At 40.7% G+C, this 23,602-nt stretch overlaps 1 protein-coding gene across 4 annotated transcripts in view; it reads left to right on the top strand.

Moving 5' to 3' along the window:
* Window positions 1-23,602, top strand: part of AGAP1 (ArfGAP with GTPase domain, ankyrin repeat and PH domain 1) — a 680,051-nt gene that overhangs the window by 508,625 nt on the left and 147,824 nt on the right. For all 4 annotated transcript variants that reach the window (XM_074968160.1, XM_074968159.1, XM_074968162.1 and 1 more), the window contains one exon: window positions 20,025-20,186. In XM_074968160.1, coding sequence (XP_074824261.1) covers window positions 20,025-20,186 — 162 coding nt within the window. The remainder of the gene's footprint in view (window positions 1-20,024; window positions 20,187-23,602) is intronic.

Raw genomic sequence — 23,602 nt, 5'->3', positions numbered from 1 at the left:
TAGAATCAAAAGCGGCTAACACATACAAAGAAAAGTTGTCATGGATACCAGATCATTGTCCACTAGCATGAGATCACCAACCAACAGGGCCAGTGCGGTCTGTATCATGCCTAGGCCTAAAAATGGATTGAGATAAATGAAGGAAATCTGAGAGTTCCAAAGTTCACTGCAGTTGCCTGATTATAATTTTCTCATGATCTGTCTGGATAAGGAAAAATTAGTTAATGGCAGCAACACATGGTGGTTCCTTGGGTAAGTCCCTGATGACTTAAATTAAGTGTAGCAAAGTAGCCTATCTCTCTATAGGAATCTCAGCCAACAGGAAATCCAGTGCTTCCTAGTTGCCTTTCACAAGCCCTGAAGACCATTGATCCAATTGGCAGGTTGTATGCTAAGTTCCCTGAGTAATTCTAGAATCTCATTGAGGAGTTTCTGCCAGCTTCACTTAGTGTAAATGCTATATTTGTGCTCTCCACACATGGAAAAGGCCCGGGCTGGGACCGTCAAATCCTGGAAATAAATGCATGTCTACACAGATGGTCTCAGTGAAAAGGCTTTGGCTTTTGACGATGAGTTGATGTTCCAGGAAAGAGGATTACTGTGTTGGGGGGGGTCCATCTATCAAATACTGGGAAGAGCATCTTTGGACATCCTCTGGCTAACCTGATAAAGAGAGCTTTAAACTAGGTCTTACTGGGGATGGTCACAGAAATCCATCCAATGCACATCTAGGCTTCAGTAATGAAGACAAGGAAAAGGGGCAAATTTCTGGACAAGGACTTGAAACCACCATTGCATTAAAAAGGCAAGAAGGAAAGCAACAGGGCAGTCTGCACAATATCTTCGATGCCTGTATACAAATGCAAGGAGTATGGGGAACAAACAGGATGAACTGGAAGTCATAAAATATGAAGAAAATTATGACTTAATTGGCATTACAGAGACTTGGTGGCACATCTCCCATGATTGGAGTACCAGCATTGAGAGATATAGCTTGTTCCGGAAGAATAGGTATGAGAAAAAAGGAGGTGGCATTGCACTATACGTCAAGAATGAATACACTTGCTCAGAGGTCCAAGAGGAAGTGAACGACAGACCTACTGAGATTCTCTGGGCCAGGGTAAAAAGGGGAAAGAATAGTAGTGATATTATGGTGGGGGTCTATTATAGACCACCCAGTCAGGAAGAGGAAGTGGAGGAGTCATTCTACAAGTAGGTAACAAGATTAGCTAACACACATGAGCTAGTATTAATGGGGGATTTTAACTTCCCTGATATCTGTTGGAAGACTATTACAGCAAAACATAATACATCCAGCAAGTTCTTAGCATGTGTAGGGGACAGCTTTCTGATTCAGAAAATTAAGAAAACAACTAGGGGGACATCCATTCTACATCTGGTTTTGACGAACCAGGATGAATTAATTGCGAATGTGAAGGTTGACAGAAACTTGGAAGTGATCGTGATCTGATGGAATTCATGATCCCATGGAAAGGAGGACATGACAACAGCAAAACAAGGACACTGGAAATCAGAAAGGCAGATTTCAGCCAACTCAGAGAGACAGTAGGCAAGGTCCCATAGAAGCGCTAATTAGGAAGAAAAGCTGTCGAAGGGGGCTGGCAGTTCCTAAAAGATGTAATACTAGAGGCTCAACATCAAGCTATTCAATGCAGAGGAAAGAGAAGACGACCCATGGGAGGCCAGTTTAGCTGTGCAAGGGTTTCTTTTAGCAATCTAAAAACCAAAAGGGATACATCTAGGGAATTGAAGGTGGGGCATGTCACCAAAGTAGTACATATGGGAATAGTGCAAGTGTGCAGGGATAAAATCAGGAAAGCTAACGCAAAGAATGAGTTGGAGCTGGCAAGAAATGTTGGAGGCAACAAGAAAGCGTTCTTCAAATATGTCAGACAAAAAAAGAAAAATCAGGCATGGTATGGGTCCTCCGCTCAATGGAGAAGGTGGACTGGTAACGGAAGATGATAGGAAGGGTCAATACCTACTTTGCTTCTGTCTTCTCACAAAAAATAAAATGTGACCAGATGACTAGTTACCATAGACAATAAAGGGGAAGGGATTCAGATCGGGATAAGTAGAGAACACGTCGGAGATCTTCTAACCAATTTGAATTCATTCAAATCAGCGGGGCCTGATGCTATTCATCCCAGAGAATTGAAGGAATCAGCTGAAGTGGAGCCACTGGGAATAATATTTGGCAAGCTCATGGATGACAGGAACGGTCCCGGAAGACTGGAGAAGGGCTAATGTAGTGCCCCACTTTAAAAACAAGGAAAAGGAGGAGCCGGGAAATTACAGACCGGTAGGCCTGACTTCGATACCTGGGAAGCTACTAGAACAATGTATAAAACATTCAATTTGCAAATATCTGGACGGGGTAATCACTATCAGCAAGCATGGATTTACTAAAAACAATATCATGCCAAACCAGCTTGCTTTTCTTCTTTGACAGGGTAACTGGTTTGGTGGATGGGGGAACGTGGTGAACATAATATACCTGGACTTCAGCCAGTCTTTTGACACAGTCCCACACAGCATTCTGATAAATAAACTGGAGAAATGTGGGCTCAACAGCAGATACATAATTGGTTAAACAAGTGTAAACAAAGAGTGTGGAATAAATGGAATTATGTCAGATTAGAGGGAGGTCTCAAGTGGGGTTTCACAAGGATCTTTTCTGGGTCTGGTGTTGGTTAACATCTTTATTAATGACCTTGATGTAGGAATGGAGAGTATATTGATCAAATTTTCAGATGAGACAAAGCTGTGGGGGGGGTTTGCAAGTACTTTGAAGGATAGAGCTAAATTTCAGAGGGATCTTGATAAATTGGAGAACTGGCTTATAGACAACAAAATGAAATTCAACAATGAGAAATGTAAGGTGCTACACTTAGGGAAGAAAAACCAAATGCACAAGTACAGAATGGGGGATAACTGGCTTGGCGGCAGCATGGCTGAGAAGGATCTAGGAGTTGTGGTGGATCACAACCTCCACATGAGTTAGCAATGAGATGCTGTTGCAAAAAAAAGCAAATGCAATTTTAGGTTGCATTAACACAAGCATAGCATGCAAGTCACAGGACGTGACAGTACTGCTCTACTCAGCGCTGGTTAGGCCTCAGCTGGAGTACTCTGTCCGGTTTTGATCACCACTGAATCATAGAATCATAGAATATCAGGGTTGGAAGGGACCTCAGGAGGTCATCTAGTCCAACCCCCTCCTCAAAGCAGGACCAATCCCCAATTAAATCATCCCAGTCAGGGCTTTGTCAAGCCTGACCTTAAAAACTTCTAAGGAAGGAGATTCTACCACCTCCCTAGGTAACGCATTCCAGTGTTTCACCACCCTCCTAGTGAAAAAGTTTTTCCTAATATCCAACCTAAACCTCCCCCACTGCAACTTGAGACCATTACTCCTTGTCCTGTCATCTTCTACCACTGAGAATAGTCTAGAACCATCCTCTTTGGAACCACCTCTCAGGTAGTTGAAAGCAGCTATCAAATCCCCCCTCATTCTTCTCTTCTGCAGACTAAACAATCCCAGTTCCCTCAGCCTCTCCTCATAAGTCATGTGTTCCAGACCCCTAATTATTTTTGTTGCCCTTCGCTGGACTCTCTCCAATTTATCCACATCCTTCTTCTAGTGTGGGGCCAGTTTCTCTACATCCTTTCTGCATAGAAAGGATGTAGAGAAACTGGAAAGGATCCAGAGGTGAGTGACAAAGATGACCAAAGGGATGGAACACAAGCCATACGAGCAAAGACTGAAGGAACTGGGTATGTTTAATTTTGAAAAAGAGGAGATTTAGGGGGGATATGATTGCGGTCTTCAAATACTTGAAAGACTGCCATAATAAAGGTGGAGAAAAGTTGTTCTCTCTTGCCACAGAGAACAGGACAAGAGGCAATGGGTTCAAACTACAAAATAGGAAGTTTTTTTGAGATTTAATCTAAATCTGCTAACTGTAAGAACAGTAGGACAATGGAACAGACTGCCTAGGGAGGTTGTGGAAGCTCCTTCACTGGAAGTTTTCAAAAGGAGGCTGGAACCGTCTGTCTTGGGTGGTTTGACACAAGGTTAGACTAGATGACCCTTGCAGTCTCTTCTAACCCTATGATTCTATGGATCTGCTGCCCAAATAGTGAGTAAACCTGTTCTGATCTGATTCATTTTGTAGATGAAAAATTCTTCCAGTAAAATTTGTTTGAGCAGAAGTAGCCAATATTTCCTAAGTTGGTAACCATTAAGAACATTTTGCTGAATGTTGCTCTATGTTAACAGGGGATCACAAAAAAAAAAAAAGTGTTTTCCATCAACATCCCATCATAGGACATCAAGGACTTTATCTATGTTATTTGTAAAGTACCTGTTATCACGTTATCTAGGCTGAGTCTACTGCAATTCATTTAACTTGAAAGATGACTTCCACTATTGGCACTCTGCCCCTCTGTTTCATCTATGGCAGGTCATGTGTTAACCTCATGATTTCTTTCAAAAGAGAGATGTATAGAAAGCAGGTTCTTAGGAGCCACACCAATTGTGGAGGGAAAAAGATCATCCTAATACACTATCAGTAAGGCTACGATTTTGTCATGGATGTTTTTAGTAAAAGTTATGGACAGGTCACGTGCAATAAACAAAAATTCACAGAAGCTGTGACCTGTCCCTGATTTTTACTAAAAACATCCCTGACAAAATGGGGAGGGAGAAGGTCAAGCACCCTACCCCGCTGCATGCAGTGGCTGGGAGCTGTGGTCCCCCGCCCCTACCCAGTGGCTGGGAGCTTGGGGGGCAATCCACCACCACCCTGAAGAGCTGGGAGCTGGGGGGTGGGGGAGTTCCCTACAGCAAATGAGAACTGCGGGGGAGGCCTGCACCAGTGGCATCTAAGCTACACGGGGCTGGGGGAGCACTGGGGAGCTACAGGGGTGGTCCTCCGCCACCCATGGCAGCCGGGCTGCTGCAGTGCCCCAGTGTCTCAGAGGTCTCTGAAAGTCACAGAATGTGTGACTTCCAAGCCCTCCGTGACATAATCGTAGCCTTAACTGTCAGTCCTTCAGTAGTGAGTCACCAGCTGCCAAGTGTTTGAACGAAGTTTAGACTAATCTTAATGTTGAAAAGTTTGAATAGGTGTTTTGGCATTTGGCATGAAAAATAATGTTTTGGATTTTTAAGTATGTTCTCTTCTGTGGCATTTTGGAGTAGTACAGCTGCACAGTGCCGCAGATAGGTATTTTCTGTAACTTTACATAGTGTTGCTGTTTAAATATAGAATTGCACAACACAGCTTTTTACAGTTTCACAGTGCTACCGAAATGTACCTTCCTTTTTTGTCTTCTAAAATACCCTAGAATATTAAATTTAAAAAAAAAAAGAAAATATTTTTTCAGACTGTACGTTTGAAAACAAAAAAGGTAGGAAACGTGAATGTGTTCCAGTAATTTCACCATGGCCACCTTAAGTATATATAAGCATTTTGGTTACTGTGTAGGTTGCTGAACGTTTAACTCAGAGTTATTTACAATGTGACCAACTCAACTTTGCTACTAGAGACTTAAAGCTTTTCATTTCTTGACATTTTGGTATCCAGATTTACAGCCTTAATGTTGATTTAATGTGAATTTTTCCCTTTAGTTTAGCTAAAGATTTAAACAGAAATGATGGAATTGCGTGTGGCATATGCCATCTGGCTAGAAAAGTTTCCTGTTTATTTTTCCTCTGGATTATTAATTAATACCGGTTTAATTTGACTTGATTATCTAGATAGGTTCAATACATCAGTCTCTTTTCTACATATAGTTAAATTTGTTTTCCCCCCTTCCTCAGAAAAATTACTCCTTTTATTATGCAGAATATGAACTATTGCTTCCCAAGATTTAGTCAGAATTGTGAATGTTCTCTATATCAGGCCTTCAAGATTATATCCCAGAGAGATCATAGGATTCTGACCTTTCAGGTAAAAGGTTAGTGCTGCAGTGTACTGTGCGTGCAATTTAAACACCACCAAAACTTAGTACTTATAAAGTAAGGAAAGTGGAAATCTGGCACTGGTATCCCTAGAAAGAGGGAGCACTTTTAACTTCAAGTTCTGTAAAAGCAACTGTCTGCTTGTGTGACTTTAACTACAAGATTGTTCTTTGTAGCTCATACACTTGACATTTGAGAGATACAGTACTTAGAAGATTATAAAATACCTTCAGTTTTCAATTTCTGTATTAATATTTGTCAAAAGTTAAAGGTCAGTATTGAAGGTGATAATCCTACATACCATATACATTAATGTATTCATCAAAAAGGGAATATTTTAATCTCATTTGTGTAAAAAAGATGGTTTAATTTTTTTAATGGTTTTAATCTTCGAAAGATATGGCCATAGTTTGTAATACGGTTTTATTATGATGCCATTGTCAGGTTAGCCACCACCTAGTCTGAGATATAGTTTCAGCTATGATGGGGGGGTTTTCCACCTTCTTAGGAATAAACATTAACTATGTTCTTAAATTCCCTACAATATATATGCAGTAGCAGATACTTCATTGTGGTGTTTAAATTCATCAACAGTAGAAAAGACAAATCTTTTGGCAATAGCTGTTAAATGTTAGCTGACTGTATTTTTATCTGAGGATATATTTATGCATTCTGAAGGGATTTCTCTTTATAAATCATAATCAGAAGGAAATAAGTATGTGAAACTCCTTCCTAGAATACAGAAGTTGTAGAGGATTTTTTTGAATAGGAAGATATTCGTAGTAGTTATGGATTGTGTATGCCAAAGGCCAAAATTTCACATCCCCCTGCTGAGCAAATCATTATCATAAGAAGAAAATGTGGGGCTTTTAAACTCCGCTGGTGGTTTCAGCAGAGTTTATAAACTCCATACATTTCACAATTTTGGTTCAATGACCTTGCCTTCATCTTTGCCAGTGGAATGAATAAGCTCTCCAGCCCAGTAGGTTTGGATTTTTCATCAGTTCTGTTTGAAATAAATGTGGAGAAATAAAATACCAAATTTTCGGTTTATCTAATATTCAGGTTTAAGGTTCAAGACACAAAATCGGGGAGCAAAAGGATTATAGTTCTGGCAGTATGTAAATTCCCACCCTTAATGTTATAAAGTATAGGATTTTTTTTTCTGTATTTTCATGTCTATAGTTTTGCATCTTGATAGGTATTTATAGGTATATTTTAGAAGGTAGGTCTGATTAGAATCCCAGCAATATAATATAGTACAACACTTTGTTGTGTTAGTTTCTGGGTAAAGCATGTTACAAGCATATTTGATGCATTTCTTTCCTCCCAGGCTTAATGAAGTTTCTGTTCCAATTAATAATGGGAGAGTAGTTGTTTCATCAGGCATGTCTCTTTGCAGGCTTAGTTTCTTTCCAGTCTAGATCACAGAGCTTTAGGTGGAAGGTCACCATGTATACCTTACCTATGGAATCCAACACTTCAAAGCTTCTTCATATTGTATACAGTTCAAGGAGCGAAAGAGACCTGTGTGCTAAATCTGATACACTGCTCCTTCACAACCTTGTGATTGTTAGGGCACAGGTGAAGCACAGAGATTGGGACTTCCTGCAGATGGAAGAGCATCTCTTTTCAAGTTGCTGGACCCTTCATTTGTTGCAATTGATACCATCACTTAACTCAGCAATCATGGTGTGCTACCCACAATCCAGGCTGGTGTAAGAGATAAAATATCCAATTTCAGCATCTCTCAGCAGAGATACTGTGCTACTGTTTCTCCTGGTGCAGGGCTTTCATAGAGCAAGGAGGGAACTCTTGAGGGCTGGGAATTCAGGACTAGCACTTTTTTCAACTTAAACACTCAAAAGAGCTAGTAATTTCTGCAAAGGTAGAATGAATAAGTGATGCAGTCCAAAAAAAATCTGCTTGCCAATGACAATTATGTACAGTCGTATAGCATCGGACATTTATAGAAAGAGAACGAGGATGTCATATCAGTAAAACTCAACGTCTTTCTACTAAGAGCAAGATACTATAATTGACAAGTAAAAGACAAAGTTCAACTAATTCGAATCAATTAATTGTATCTATTTAAAAGTGTAATTTTGTTTGGATCCAACCCTGCTCAGCTGTTTTGGAGCTCGTACAGTGGCACAGAAGCCATGTTTGTTTTCTAGTTTGAAAAGAGTTCAGTTGGTGTCTCTTCCCGTATTTCCTTTATTTTCTGATGCTTATGTTCTTGACATACATTACCAGAAGGATCTTAACCTTTTTCTACCTAGCATGATGCAAATTAGCTGCTTGTTCGTTATATAGCAGTTGCTCAGCTTTAATTGTAACATGTTAATAGTAAATGTCTCTTGATTTTGAAACACTTCTCATTTAAGTCCTGTGGGCGGACAATTAAGATTGTCCTAACCTCTTCTCAATTACCAGTGCAGTTTTTGATGCTGGAGGTTATCCATAGGTTATATGGAGGGTAGGATAATCTTGTGATTAAGGAATAGGTCTGGAGTCAAGACACCTGGGTTCTGTTCCTAGCTCTCACGGATTTCCTGTGTGACCTTGAGAAAGTTACTTCATCTCTTTCGGCTTTTATTAGCCCATCTTGTAATGTATTTTACTAAATAATGTATTTACATTATTACATTACATGACATCTTGTAATGTATTTTACTAAATAATGTATTTACTAAATAATTATTTAGCAAGGCATGCATTAATATTTTCAAGTGATTTGAATAATGGTTGCTGTTATTAAAGCACTTGCAGTGACAGCAATAGTTAGATTACAAAAGAACCCCCCCCAAGACTTGCTTTTGTTAGGAGTCTGCCAGTGTTGCCATTATAAACCCCGTATTTTAGAAGGTTGAAACTTAGCCATAAAAATGTGCTTTGCATGGAAATTTGGTAACTAAGGTTTCCACTCAAAATTTTTTCTCTACATTCAGGTGTTTGTAAGATTAAAGGAAGGCAAAACAAATAATTTTGCGGGGTTTAGAGGTAACTGACATTCTAGAATTGTCTTTAAAGAAAATAACACAAAGCTTGTTTTGTTTATAATAAATATTGTGGGAAACCCATTGTACAGCAAACAGCCAGAACCCAGATTGAACCAACCCACAAGGGCTCACTGATGCCAAATGCATCTAGAATTGAATAGCTGCTGCTTTCTCAATCATCGTCCCTTAAAAGGAGTTGTTTATGAGTTGGCAGTATTGGCATGTACACCAGCATAAGAAAATTTGAGGAGGGGACAGAACTCTGCATACTTGAAGTTGATCAGTATTGTTGTCTTGGCAAGCAAAGGGTTAATAATGTTTGTCAGTAATTGCTTCACAATTCCATCACTTCCTGTAAACACTGAGAATGGGCAAAGGTCAGATCTTCAAGGGACAGATCTCAAGGAATGCAGAAGACATCCTTCACAAGATTAAATAGAAGCAGTCCATTGTGAGCCGACAGTTCTCAGAATCTAAAAGCCTGGAGATGATCTAGGTTATCCATAAAACACAAAGCAAATTCGTCATAATAATCTGTTGAAGGAACACACTACTTACAGATGTTTATGGCTAAGGATAGGAAATGTCTCTTGGCCTTGGTCATATAATCTTCTATATGCTTGAAGATGATCAAACCACCAAGCAGTGTCCTAGACGTATCCCTCCATCTGCATCCCAGCTGCTTCCACTCCTGCAGATCACCATTAACCTATGGGTGTCTCTGGGTATAAGAAGATAATGTGCTTGTAAATAAGGAGACGTCGAGCCCCCAGGGCAGCGATAACAGCTGTTGCTAAGCTGATCCACCCCCTGGCTTCAAGCCTTGTTAGGTGTGCCTCATGACCATTGAAATGCAGGGGTGACGGACAACCCAGCCAGCACGGATGACATGGACACCAAATATCAAACAAGACTCTCAAGAGAGCAGGGTCAGTTCTGTGGGGCCTCTCCTCACCACTTGGATGAAATCCAAAGTCAGTTACATTCAGGAGAGTTGTGAATGTGTCCTTCTGGGCAGATTCCATGTTCACACTGATATCTCAGGGGACAGTATTCCACAACGACTCGAACACTGGTACGAGCACCTACTCAGAGGGCTCAGTTCTGAAACTCTTCATGTAACCTCATGATTTATATATAAGCAGGACCATAAATTTTGGTTCTACCTAAGAGCACAGGTAAGAATCGTTTGCTTGAATAAATGAATTTCCACCATTCGTGGTCCTTTGAATAACTTCCCATTTCTTCATTCTGTATAAAGTTGGTGACCAGAACAAGCTATGCCTATAGTGTCTGTCATCCACCCAATGAATGTTCAAGGCAACACTCTGTGATAGAATCATGAAGAGTGCTGGACAAATTCAGAATAGATCTGACACTGACCAACCAAAACGTCATACAAGAGGAACCTGAGTTATCTGTTAATGGTCTATGTGGGGGCGATGGAATTTACCTTGAGATGCTGTGGTATCTTAAGGTATGTCTGCCTTAAAACCCTGCAGTTGGTCCATGCCATTTCACTTGGGCTTACAGGGCTCAGGCTAAAGGGCTTTTTAATTGGAAGGTGGGAGGATCCCAGAGCTTGGGTTGCAGCCCAAGCCTGAGCGTCTACGCCACAATTAAACAGCCCCTTAGCCTGAGACCCGCAAGCCCAAGTCAGCTGGCATGAGCCAGCTCCGGGTGTCTAATTGAAGTGTAGGCATATCCTCAGAACATCTGAGACTTACCTCTCCTTAGCGAATCACACTACTTGCTCATTTTCCTCATCTGCCCAAATCACTTGTCACTCTTGATCTCACCACATGGAGTATTCAACACATAATGGCAAACAAGGCAAACACAAAAATGCTTCAATGTAATATAGAATAAGACAAGTCTCCAAACTCAACTCTAGGAGTTGATTTATATGACATTAAGGATCTGAACTAAATCATATACATGGTAGTAATTCAGAGTGAAGGGCTGGAATTTTGTCCTTATTCATCTCTCTGATGCTAAGTATCACAGGCTCTCCAAAATGTGGCTGATCTTCACTGCTCATGCTTGTTGCGATATCTCAGTACAGTAGGGTGAGTTAGGGATGGATTTGTTTCCTGTTGGTAAAGAAAGGAACATTATTTCCTGATCATGATGCAGTGAATTTAGTTTCTTGGTTAGTGAGATTTTAAACTAATTTAACTGATACAATCTTTAACCTCCAACTTCTCCTGCCGACGCTCAGATTTCCAGGGGCCGAGTGGTCTCATACCAGTGCTGTAAAAATTTATCTTTGGGGCAGGAGACTTCTGGAAAACAACCTTCTAAGATAAAAACTTGGACACTTCATTGTTTACTTTCATGAGTCCTTTCAGATGTTCAGAAATCACAGGCCAATTGGAAATGAGATCTTAAATAGAAGTGCCTTAGTGTTCCCTCCATATGAAATAATTTGCCTAGGGGTTTTCCTCCACAAAAGTCACTGAAGACAGTCATTCTAATGTGTATACTTCAGTTACAAGACTATTTTTCCTCCCACAAATCTGCCAATAAGGTAACATTATACTTCCGTGTTTAAACGATCCTTGTGTTCTAAACTTGACTCCATGTCTTTTGCTCGAGGCATGCAAGAATATCTCAAAAGCTACAGCCACAGAAGTAGGGAGATCTGTGTTGTCAAAGAGAAATACTTGTTTTTCTTATTTAATTGAAATTGCCATTAGAGGAAAGAAAGGCCGTCAGTAACTTGGGCATTCAGTGGGGCATTCTGTACATGACAGGATAGCTTTGTGATTTATAGGCTCTAGGCATGAGACTGGAAAAATGGTAAATGCAATGGAAAAAGAATACTCCTGAGGCTCTTTCATCTCCATCAAGCTCAGAGCTCTCTTTTAATTTCTTCAAGTGCAGCAGGTTAATTTAAACCCTCTACAGCTTGAGTGTGGAACCTCATTCAGCTAAACAATGACCAGCTGCCCAGTACCTAATTCCATTACAGATTTGACCTACACCCAACTTAAAAATTTGTTCACCTTATTTCTTGGTCTCCTTCTTATAACCCCACCCCGCCCTGCAAAAAAAAAACAAACACCTAAATGGCTACCCTGACTTTTACCAAAGGACAATTTTGTCAGTTTCTTACTTTAAGTACAGTCACCCATACCTCCCTGCCTGACTTCAGCAGCAGCTGCTTTGATATCATTGCAGCATCCCTTTAACTCAAGTTTGAGGCAGAATGGGAATATAAAGAGCTTGATAGAACATTTATGGTGATCGCTGTAAAGGGACACTATAGAGGATTGGATTTCACAGTCAGAAAACCACAGCTCAGGAAAATGGGTCTGAAATATAACTATAGACGGTTTTAGTCTCGTTCTTCCCTCTTGAAATAAAAAGGTTGCTGTTTTCACCTCTTTATTTAAAACACACATACAGTAGATGAAAGTATCTAGGTATTTTTTTTATTATTATTCTGTCCAGCAGCTTCAGATGTCTTTGGTCTTCAACACTAATAGCATAGTAAAAGTTCTGAAATGCTCTCTTTGGATTCAGCCTTCCTTGGTTCATGGTGAAGATTCCTGCTGCAGTCAAAGCTGTTGCTGTTGTTTTCGTCATCGGTCTTTTCTTTTTCTGTTGAGCCTCGTGGTGTTAATTGTGTTGCCGCTTCTGCTCTTTAATTGATCCCATTCGCAGGTTCTGCTTTTGTAATATCTGACTTCTTGCCACTTTGGAAAATCAAAAACCAAATTAATCAATCTCCTGCCTCCTGAGAATAAGACCACATTAGGGAGCTAGGCTTGACAGAAAGTCTAATTTCACTTTGAAAGCCTGTTGGAAAATTTTAACAAGAAGATGCAAGAAAAATGTAAACCAGATCAAGCCAGACTTTGGTCTGTGGAGAATAGCATCACCTGTTGAGTTTTTTTTTTCAAGTTTTGTAAATAGGTGATTTGACAAAAATATAAAATAAATCAAAAGATAAATGGGTAGCAAAGGTCAGAATATCCTTGTTTCCATTTTAAATTGTTACATGGGAGAGACAGGATTGTGTGTGAATGGGAACTATGGTCCAAGTAAGAAACTCCATTCTTCTTTTTTTCTCTCAACACATCCTTTGTGTTGCATATCTCTTGTCCATCCCATGTTGCCTGTCTCCCCATGGTTGCACTCCCCCCACCCACCCATGCCTAATGTCACTAATTTTCTTCCCTCTCCCTCATTCTTGCGTTAGCATCTTCTGCTGCTCCACTTCTGTGTGCACTGCTAGCAGCGCAGTAAAAGTGACTAGAATACCAATCCTTAAAGTGCTTTATGCAGGCACTTCAGAGATTGGGATTCTTGTTAATTTCACTGTGCTACAAACACCTGCACCAGAGGACAATAGGCAGGGGATGGCTTTGAACTAACCTCCTCACCCTCCACAAATCCCATAGGAGGGCTCTTGCATTGTCCTTGGCTGGTGAAAATTGAATTGTCTTTTTCTCCTGATCCTGGAGCACATGCAGTTCTGAATAACAGAATCCATAAAGAAATGTAATACAGAGGACTTCTTTTTAATTTTCTATTTCACAACTGTACTATACTGAGAGAGGGTCGCAGACGTGCTTAAGAATGGAAGATAACCTTGGACTGCAACTCAACCTCCAAAGTTCTACGTGGCATCCACAGGTGTCCCCTACACGATTGCTTAAACTAGTTTAATCTAAGGAGGATTAGTTGATTGTTGGTATCATTTATTCCTCTTAGTGCTGTTCTGCGCTTTTGGGTGAGCAGTACTCTTCACCTCTTCCTCCCAGTTTTTTCTCATATAAGTCAAGTGGTGTGAGTAGTATAAGATGACTAATAGGTACTAAAACTGTGTATAGGGGTGTGGTTGACTGTACACACACATAGTGTAAGGAATGGAGTATGTAGGGGTACAATAAAGGTGTTATCTGGATGAGTTTGGGTTTGACCTTGTTCATCGCAAGTGAGTTACACAGTTTGTGTCAAACTTAAGCCAATTCAAACATGATATTATGCTGTAGCTTATAGAAAAATGTAAGAACTTTAATAAAAATCATTAGGACCAGTTTTCCCTCTGCCTGGTAAGTCAGGGGCCTTGGTTATCAAGTGTCAATTGTACCAGGACTGAGGTGCAGCCATTAAAAATTCTAAAAATGACCTAAAATAACTGTGAGTCTTACAGAAAAAAGTTCAGTACCTTAGGACTTTTGGGGGCTGGAAGCCTTTATTGTGTGCCATATAGGAAAATGACTCTGCCCTCTTCTTTGGTGTAACGCTCCTATTATTTCATGACTGTTTAGAGCTAGAAATGGAAGTTGTGTGCCATTGTCAAGGGGAGATTCCCAAATACAATATAGGTCCTGCCTTCTGCTTCATGGGTATATTATGGTGAAGAAGCTGTAAGGAGCCTCTGTCTCAAATCTCAAACTACTGCTTGATTAGGGCTAACAGCTGCACCAGCCCATGTATCAGATTTCCAAGGGAGCATGGATATGGGGGCATATCCATCCACAGCCAACTAGTGTACGTTGTGGTCAGCAGCAAGTACTAGCCAGGGGTACATGATGTTCCTTTTCAGAGGAAAAAGTGCTCTTCAGTGTATTTTACCCCTCATGCCATTTACAGATCTGCCATAGGAGTTCAGGAGGAAAGGATGCGCTGGCCAGCATACAGGGTTCCCTAGCAATGTGGACAGGACAGGATTTTGTCCTTAATGTTATTTAATATAGATATACACTCCTGAAAACGATGACCATCATCAGGGAAAGCTGCCTGTGCAGGCCATCAAAAACTGCAGAGCTAATGATGGGTTGGGCAGATAATCGTGGGAGAGTTAATTGTACGGTTCGATATGGCATCTTGTCAGTAGAGATAAGTTGTCACGTTTTCCACTTGAGCTGAAACTAAATGATTGTAAAATAAGTTATGAGTGTCCTTGGGCCTGTCTGCCAGAATGATGGCTAAGAATACATTCCTGGCCCATCAGTCTCAAGCAGCCTGCTTGATATTTATGCGAACTGAATGTTATTTTATTCCCCCTCTAGTCATGCTTGTCAGCTTCCCGAGTGAAAAGTGAAACTGCTTCTTTGACTCATACTTCAAGTATTGAAGCTCGGAGAGTCTGCAGATTGTTATTATTATTACTAGTATTATATATTTTTTTGGGTGTGCGTTGAACATTGATGCCCGATTGGGAAGAACTAATGGCTGACATTGAACATACAGGAAGGCTGCAAAACAGCCCATCCCAAATCAGTGAAACGCAGCTTATGAGTTCTAGTGCCTCTGTCAAAGCTGGTTTAGATGTGGAGTAATGAGGCGCTTGCTTTTTTTAATTTGGCGTGCCTTTTTCTTTTCCTTTTTTCATATTAATAGCATTGGCACTGGTCGTCTGTTCTCACGCGTGGTAATTGATACAAAATAAAATGCATTATTTGTATTCAGTCAGGAGTAAGAAATTGCATTCAGTGGGCTGAAGCTTGAACTCATTTACAGTTTTCCGAAGCCGGGTTTTCAGGAGCCCTCTTTTCAATTTGAAGAATACCTTGTCAGGAAAGAGAAGTAGTCGAAGATGGGAAAGCACAACGTATAAGCCTAGTACATTTTGATTGCTCATATTTTAAACCAGTAGAATGTTAAATAACTTCCATCTTCAAAAGGTGGTCTCTGAAACTAGAATATAGAGCTTTAATACACTAATACTATAAGCTCAGCATCGGTTTACCAAAGATTCACATTTCTTTTCTGGTTGAGGAGGAGGGAATACCTCAGACTCTTCACTTCAGAGCCGTTTGACTCAAGGATAGTAGGTTATTATTTGAAAAGGATTGTTGGATCATAAGGATTTACCATATTAGGGTAATTCTCCAGGTCTCATATATGAGAGAAGTTAGGTTATGCATATTTCAGGGCAAAACAATCTTTACAATCTGGGAAGGTCACGGCTGGGCTCGAGGGGGGTGGGGTTTGCAGGTATCTGGGCAGGGGGGGACGCAGCTGGGGAAGGGGGGGCGACTGAGGCTGGGCTCTGGGGGGGGAAGGATTGCGGGTATCTGGGCTAGGGGGTGCCTTGCGTTTGGGCTCTTGGGGACAGGGGTTGTGGGTATCTGACCCCCCCAGCTGGGCTCTGGGAGGAGTGGGGAGCAGAGAAACAGGAACTGGGTGGTCGTGGGGGTTTCTTTAACTCTCTACTCCTGGAGGAATTTTTGTGTGAGTCTGTATTGTTACAGATATACTTGCTGACAGGTATTTTGAAATAAATTATATAATAACACCTGTTTCAATTATTTTGGTAGTCTTCTTTTAACAAAATTTGCAGAATTTTGCAGAATTTTAAAATTTTTGGCGTAGAAGGCTCCCACGAGTAATTAGTACACCCACAGAGGCATTAGAAAATATTAACAGCCATAAGAGCATTAACCATGATTTGTACGATGAGTAAGGCTATGTTTTAGTCATGGGTATTTTTAGTAAAAGTCACAGGCAGTTAACAAAAATTCTTGGCCCATGACATGTCCATGACTTCTACTAAAAATACCTGTGACTAAAATTTGGGCGGGGGACCACGGGCGCTCTGGGGTGGGGGTGCTCTGGGGGGGCCGCTGGGGGAGGGGGAGAATGGGGCGCAACCCAGGACTCGTGCTGGGGCGGGGAGGGTTGGTGGGGCTGGCAGGGATTCCCTACACGGCTCCACATCCCTGCAGCTCCTAGGCAGTGGTGGGGCACAAGCGCCGGCTCCCGCAGCTCCCATTGGCCGGGAATGGGCCTGCAGGCATGAGCAGCACGCGGCGCAGAGTTTCTCTCCCCCTAACCCCTCCGCCACCTAGGAGCTGCAGGGCCATGCCAGTGGGAGCCCCCCACCCTGAGGTAAGCGACCCCCCCGCACCCTCCAACCCCCTGCGCCTAGCCTTGAGCCCCCTCCCACACACCCGAACTGCTGCTGCTGGCCCAGGGGCTGCCCAGCTTGGGCTGGCCCCTGAGCCAGACCAGCCGCTGCAGAAGTCACGGAGGTCACGAAAAGTCACAGAATCCGTGACCTCCATGACAGACTCACAGCCTTAACTATGAGTAGTCTCATTTAAACATAGGAGTTTCTTCTTTTTTGGCAATGTCATGTTTTTACGGTGTCCTAGGTACAGATCATTCCTGGCATCAAACATAGAGGAAAACATACAAAACAAGTAATGCTTTGTCTGTTTGCTTCACCAATTTGGCCTTGCATTTGTATCTTTCTCATCTTTTTGATCCATATTATTTTTGCTGCACCTTCTCTCAGTATGGAATGGAGAGGAAAAGACAAAACACCCTTCCCCAAATGGATTTTGAATCTTCTCAGGAGTAGCAACTTGTTCTAATCCAATATTTATTTTTTTATTTCTTTGCGCTTGGAGAAGTCAAGATCTTTAAAGCTGTGTCCTGCTTCAAGCACCTCTTTTTACAGATAACTAGATCTACTGTACAGTAAATATGTACCCCATGCTTCTCTTTCGGTTTACATCATAAATTGCCTAATTTAAAAATACAGACGTGGAAAAAGGAATAATGAGGCTTTTATAGGAATTTTTTTAAATCCCTGAAATATGCCTGTGTAATTTGCCACCCACAGCTTTCTTTCAGTATTTTCCAATTAAGCATGCAATTAATAAACAACCATTTATTCAATAATTAAATCAGATATTTTCTTATAAGGTGTTTCTTAACCTTTTTTAAACATTAAGAATCTAGTTTGATTTTTGTGTGAAAATATCAAATCAGCAGTATTGCAGTGTTATTGTGGCTGTGTTGGTCCTTGATTATGAGAGAGAAGGTGGGCGAGGTAATATCTTTTATTGGACCAACTTCTCTTGGTGAAAGAGACAAGCTTTTGAGTTCCACAAAGCTTTCTGGAGCTCGAAAGCTTGTATTTTTTACCCACTGAAGCTGATCCAGTAGAAGACATTACCTTTCCTACCTTGACTCTCTCAAATCAGGTGTAAGCAGTTTTAGACACTGAGTAGAAAAGAATTCATCTTTGTTCTTCAACACAGAAATTGCAGCAGTTCCATTTTCTTTAATCTTTTAGAGTATTTTTTAATGTGTGGGACGTTATACTGAGTAAATAAAAAATAATTCTACATATTTAGCACTGTTCTTAACCAAAACATGAATTGCTATTAAACTGAAGTCCTATCTACCCTTGATCAGAGACTGAATGAAGGACTCTTAAGAAGTGTATCCTCAGTAAAAAAATCACCTGCAGATTCAGAGGAAAAGTACTGTAGAAGTATTTCTTTCAACACAGGATCCCATCATATAATTAAAACTGTGGTTAAATGATATTCCTGTTTCATTTTTTTAAGACTGTTGTGGAGAACCGGGGGGAAAGCTAGCAAATATTTTAATTTGAACTTTTTCTTTGGGGTTCATATTTGGCTTTGCTTATTTTTAGATACTTTATCAAGTTTACAAGGGGAAAAAAGATATATTCTGAATTAATATTTTAGTGTTTATTGGCTAATTTCCAATATACTTTTTTCAGTTTTCTTTTTGTATTGTGTCAACAAACTAACAAAATAATAAAACATTAGGTATAACAAATATATAGTCTGCCTTTTTTGTGCGTTATATATCTCATGTCAATTGGTTGTTGATTATGTTGATCCATTCAATCAGAGGGCCCCAATCCTTTAATGGCGTCTTCTCGTGCAGCGCCCCCATGCCTGTGCAGTGTCCCAGGATTAATTTGGACTTCAGTGGGACTGCACATAATTGAGAAGTCCTCGTTAATAGATCCAATTGCAAGTTTATCACATGAGACTATGGACCAGTGATAATGAATCACAGATTATATTATTTTGCTTTATTCAAGAGAAAGGAATTTTAAAATCTATTTCAGTTGTTAGTATATTAGTGTAAAGGATTATTAAATTATTTTTTCTGCTGGCATATTTATATATTCCATTACAAAAAATATGTTAAAAGAAGATTAAAGTTACAAAGCAAGCACTCAATAGTTAAGAAATACCAAACTTAAGGTTGCCTATGAAAATCTAGTGTCAGTTAAAAATCCAAAATGAGATGGCTTTGACAGTATGGCAAATCTAGGTGGTATTACTAATTCCTACCATTTGTGACTGGTGGGTTCCTTGCATCTTTTGGCTTGAATCAATGTTGTGGTGTTAATGGTTTTTTTAAAAATATATGAAATACATGGTCGTGGTGATATAATTTTATACTGTATTGCTGCCATATATATATCGAGTTGCAAAACCAGCAAATCAGAGGGACTTTCCCCTTTCTCTGTATTTGCCAACTCCTATCAGAGAAATTGGGCCTGAAGAGCTTGTATACTATAAAATAATCCACCAACAGCCCATGTACTTTAAGAATGATAGAAATTTTTAGATGAGTCATTCTGTTTCATATCATTACCCCTCAGTACCTAAGCATGGGATACAGAATAGACATGCAGGAGTAAAAATGTATTTATGAAAGTATGAGAGATGGCATAGTTGCTATGTTTAAGTAATCGTACCTTTGGCTGAGTACAAAAGAGGTGACTTGATTTATGTTTGTAGTGTTGTAGCTGTGTTGGCCCGGGACAGGAAAGACAAGGTAGGGGAGGTAATACATTTTATTGGATCAATTTCTGTTTTAACAAAGCTTGGTCCAATAAAAGATATTACCTCACCCACCTTGTGTCTCATGATTTATTTAATTATGGAGGGAAAAACTACTTGCCATCATTATTGCTCAGAAAACTTTGTATATTATCCTAGAATACTACAGTAGTGAGAAAATGTTATTTTTGTAATGTATCGGCTATCTGTAAGTATACACAAATCAGATACCCCATCATCATCAGGTGGGAGAATTGATATTTTAATAAAATCACATTTAGATGGTAAATTAAAAAGAATCTGAATATGCAGTAATATAAATAACTACTAGGCAGTACAGAACTGTAATCTCTCAAAACGTTCTTCTTTTGGCAGGATCTTTCAGGCATTTATTTAAAATGATGCACTGTTCATAGAGTTTCTCACTTTTTGTCTGCTTTGTGCAAATTGCAGATACTGGCTTGGGAGATTCTGTGTGTTCAAGTCCAAGTATATCCAGTACCACAAGTCCCAAACTGGATCCTCCTCCCTCCCCTCATGCCAACAGAAAGAAACATCGTAGGAAGAAAAGCACGAGCAATTTTAAAGCTGATGGTATCTCAGGCACTGCTGAAGGTAAGCTTTCTATGCTGTCGGGAGGTCCAGATTCCCAGTGTTGTTTCATTATCCTGAAAGCCTCCAAGTGTTGTCTTGAATCTTTGTTGTTGGATACTAGTTTAACTTGATTGCTAGATTTGTATCTTTAAAGGTGAACAGAAGCACATGTAAAGAGAAATCCAGCAATCCAACCTTTTCATGAAAAGCTGAATGGTAAAAGAGACATCATAACAGACAAATTTCTGTGATCCTCAAATCTTGTTTCATCAAATGGTGTTTGCTTTAAGAAAGGTACCCAACTTGTTCCTTAGTCATGTGCATGTGTCTCTGTCATCATGGGTAGCACAGATGAGGTTTGGGCCTTTTTATAAGACAAAAGTAAGTTAGCATATATTCAGTACATCTCCAATAAGCACAGCTTAAATCCTATATTATCTTCACTCATTAAGCACACTCCATGTTCAGAGCCAGTTGTCAATGCTTTTGATGCCTGCTATTGTTTGTTTCACTAGTCAGCTGCTCGTGGAAAGATTGCATTATTAAGAGCAAGGAAAGGGGAGAGTTAAATGTTTGGGTTCATTTTTAAGAACCAGACAGCAAAAGCCAAAAGAGGTATTTTATTCCCTTAGTTTATCTTAATATTTCCAATGCTATCCGTGCTCGTAGTTCAACATCCCGCTGAAGAGGTAGCAATATGTACACAGTAGCTAGATATGATATAAAAACATACTTCTATCTGTAGAAAAGAAGAATAGAAACATGCTACAATTCAACTGAATGAGCTCCAGAAAAAAAAATGAACAAGGGTAGTGGAAAAGCATAGAAACTGGAGAGTCAAAAGGGAGAGAGTGGAATAACAATGTGGAAGAAGAGGAGTGTTAAGAAAAACGTTGGAGGGTAAAATTAGCTAATTCAATATCGAAGAACAAGGGGGCAAGTTCTGGAAACGGGATGACAATTGCAGGCATCTGAGGAGACATTAAAATAGAGATGGGATAATAGTATACAACTGGGAAGGGACATATTAAATACTACTTAGTCATCCTTATTTTCCATTTACTTTAATTTCTCAGTTGTGGTGCTGTCACCTCTGGATTATGTTTTATTTCCATAGCTGCATGTGTGAATTCTTTGTTGAAAACCTTGGCTTTGTCCATAATAGCTCCTGCTGCTTTCTCTCAGTGTTATGTGTCATCTTTACCGTTGGACTCCCCCTAGTTTGACCGTGGAAAGCCAAATTTTATTTTAGACATTCATTTTTTACTTGGGTTCTTTTTCTACTCCACTTTACACATTTGCACATATTTGCACACCCAGATTAAGAACGGGATTTTTCAAAAGTGCTCAGTCAGCTCCCATTGAGGTTAATAGAGGTTTTACCATTGCCTTCAATGGGAATTGAGATTAGCCAGCACCAAAGGCATTTGAAAATCTCACTCTTAATTTCTCAAGAGAAGGACAAAAGGTTAAATATGATCTCCACAGATCCCCCAGAGTTCCAAGAGCCACCTGAGCCATATGTGTTGGTAAGGAGATCAGTATTGTAAAGGAGTAAATGACTCCTTCATCCTCATTCCCTGTCCTCTTCGTATCCATGCAGCTCGGGACTTCTGGCCTGTCAACAAATGTGGGGATTTTTTCACATCAATTCCAAGATTTTAGTATTTTTTCTTTTCTGTTCTTGTTTTTCAAATCTTAGTCATAATTGTTTTCTTAGTCAGGAGACTGGGGAGCTTGGGTTTAGCTCTCAATTTGTTGTTGTTTGCTCATTATGGCTGAAGGCAAGTCTGGCCTGGGAGCATGTTTCACTCATACACAAAATGGGTGTCTGATTTACTCTCAAGCTTAAGGGGTTCAAGAGAAATACCTTCAAATTTCCCATGGAAGAGACCTTAGCTTCCTAGCCTGCAACCTTTTTGAACGCAGTTACAAGTCTTTCCTCCTTTTGTCTGAAGGCTTTAAAGCACATTCAGAAGGACAAGACATGATTGTCAAGCATTAGAAGATGCTACAGCAGAGGTGGGCAAACTACGGCGGGACCATGCTGCCCGGCCCTTGAGCTCCTGGCCAGGGAGGCTAGCCCCGGCCCCTGCCCTGCTGTCCCCCATCCCCCGCAGCCTCAGCTCACTGCGCTGCTAGTGCAATGCTCTGGGCGGCGTGGCTGCGAGCTCCTGCCGGTCAGCGTGGCTGGCTCCAGCCGGTAAGGAGGCAGAGAGCAGGGGGGTTGGATAAGGGGCAGAGGGTCTTGGGGGGCAGTCAGGGGACAAGGAGTATGGGGGATTGGATAGGGAGTAGGGTCCTGGGGGGCGGTTAGGGGACAAGGAGCGGGGGGGTTGGATGGGTCAGGGGTTCTGAGGGGGGCAGTTAGGGGGCAGGAGGGGGGGGCGGATAGGGGGCAGGGGCCAGGCTCTTTGGGGAGGCACAGCCTTCCCTACCCAGCCCTCCATACAGTTTGGCAACGCCGATGTGGCCCTGAGGCCAAAATGTTTGCCCTCCCCGTTCTACAGTATCTTTGACAGCTTCCCATAAAAGTAGCACCCAGCACAGACATCTGCTTTTACATGCCTCTCCCTGAAGTATCAATGCATTTTGTCTGTTCCTGCCACTTCTGCATAAGGTTTCTAGTCTAGCTTCTAGGTGGGCATTCTCTTATGCTTTTGGCACTTAGTGCTTTCAGCTATCTAGGATGTGACACCATCTAGCCATTTTAAGAACAAAAGCATAAACTTGTCCCTCAGCATCAACTAGAAAGTGGGTCAGCTCCCTGTAGAACCCTCCTCATGAGTCAGAAAGTAACTCTCAGTACCCTTCATCAAAACACCTACCCTCGTGGCAGCTTAATGGGACTAAATCGGGGGCGGGGGGGGCATAATCTTCATACGAGAATATTAAAGGAACTGGCACATGAAATTGCAAGCCCATTAGCAAGAATTTTTAATGAATCTGTAAACTCAGGAGTTGTACTATATGACTGGAGAACTGCTAACATACTTCCTATTTTTGAGAAAGGAAAAAAAAGTGATCCGGGTAACTACAGGCCTGTTAGTTTGACATCTGTAGTATGCAAGGTCTTGGAAAAAAATTTGAAGGAGAAAGTAGTTAAGGACATTGAGGTCAATGGTAATTGGGACAAAATACAACATGGTTTTGCAAAAGGTAGATCGTGCCAAACCAACCTGATCTCCTTCTTTGAGAAAGTAACAGATTTTTTTAGACAAAGAAAACACAGTGGATCTAATTTACCTAGATTTCAGTAAAGTGTTTGATACGGTGCCACAAGGGGAATTATTAGTTAAATTGGAAAAGATGGGGATCAATATGAAAATTTAAAGGTGGATAAGGAACTGGTTAAAGGGGAGACTACAGTGGGTCATACTGAAAGGTGAACTGTCAGGCTGGAGGGGAGGTTACCAGAGGAGTTCCTCAGGGATCAG

The sequence above is a fragment of the Natator depressus genome, chromosome 11 (assembly GCF_965152275.1).
Source record: "Natator depressus isolate rNatDep1 chromosome 11, rNatDep2.hap1, whole genome shotgun sequence".
In the NCBI taxonomy this organism is placed as follows: Eukaryota; Metazoa; Chordata; order Testudines; family Cheloniidae; genus Natator; species Natator depressus.
This window is presented reverse-complemented; position numbering and strand designations above follow the sequence as displayed.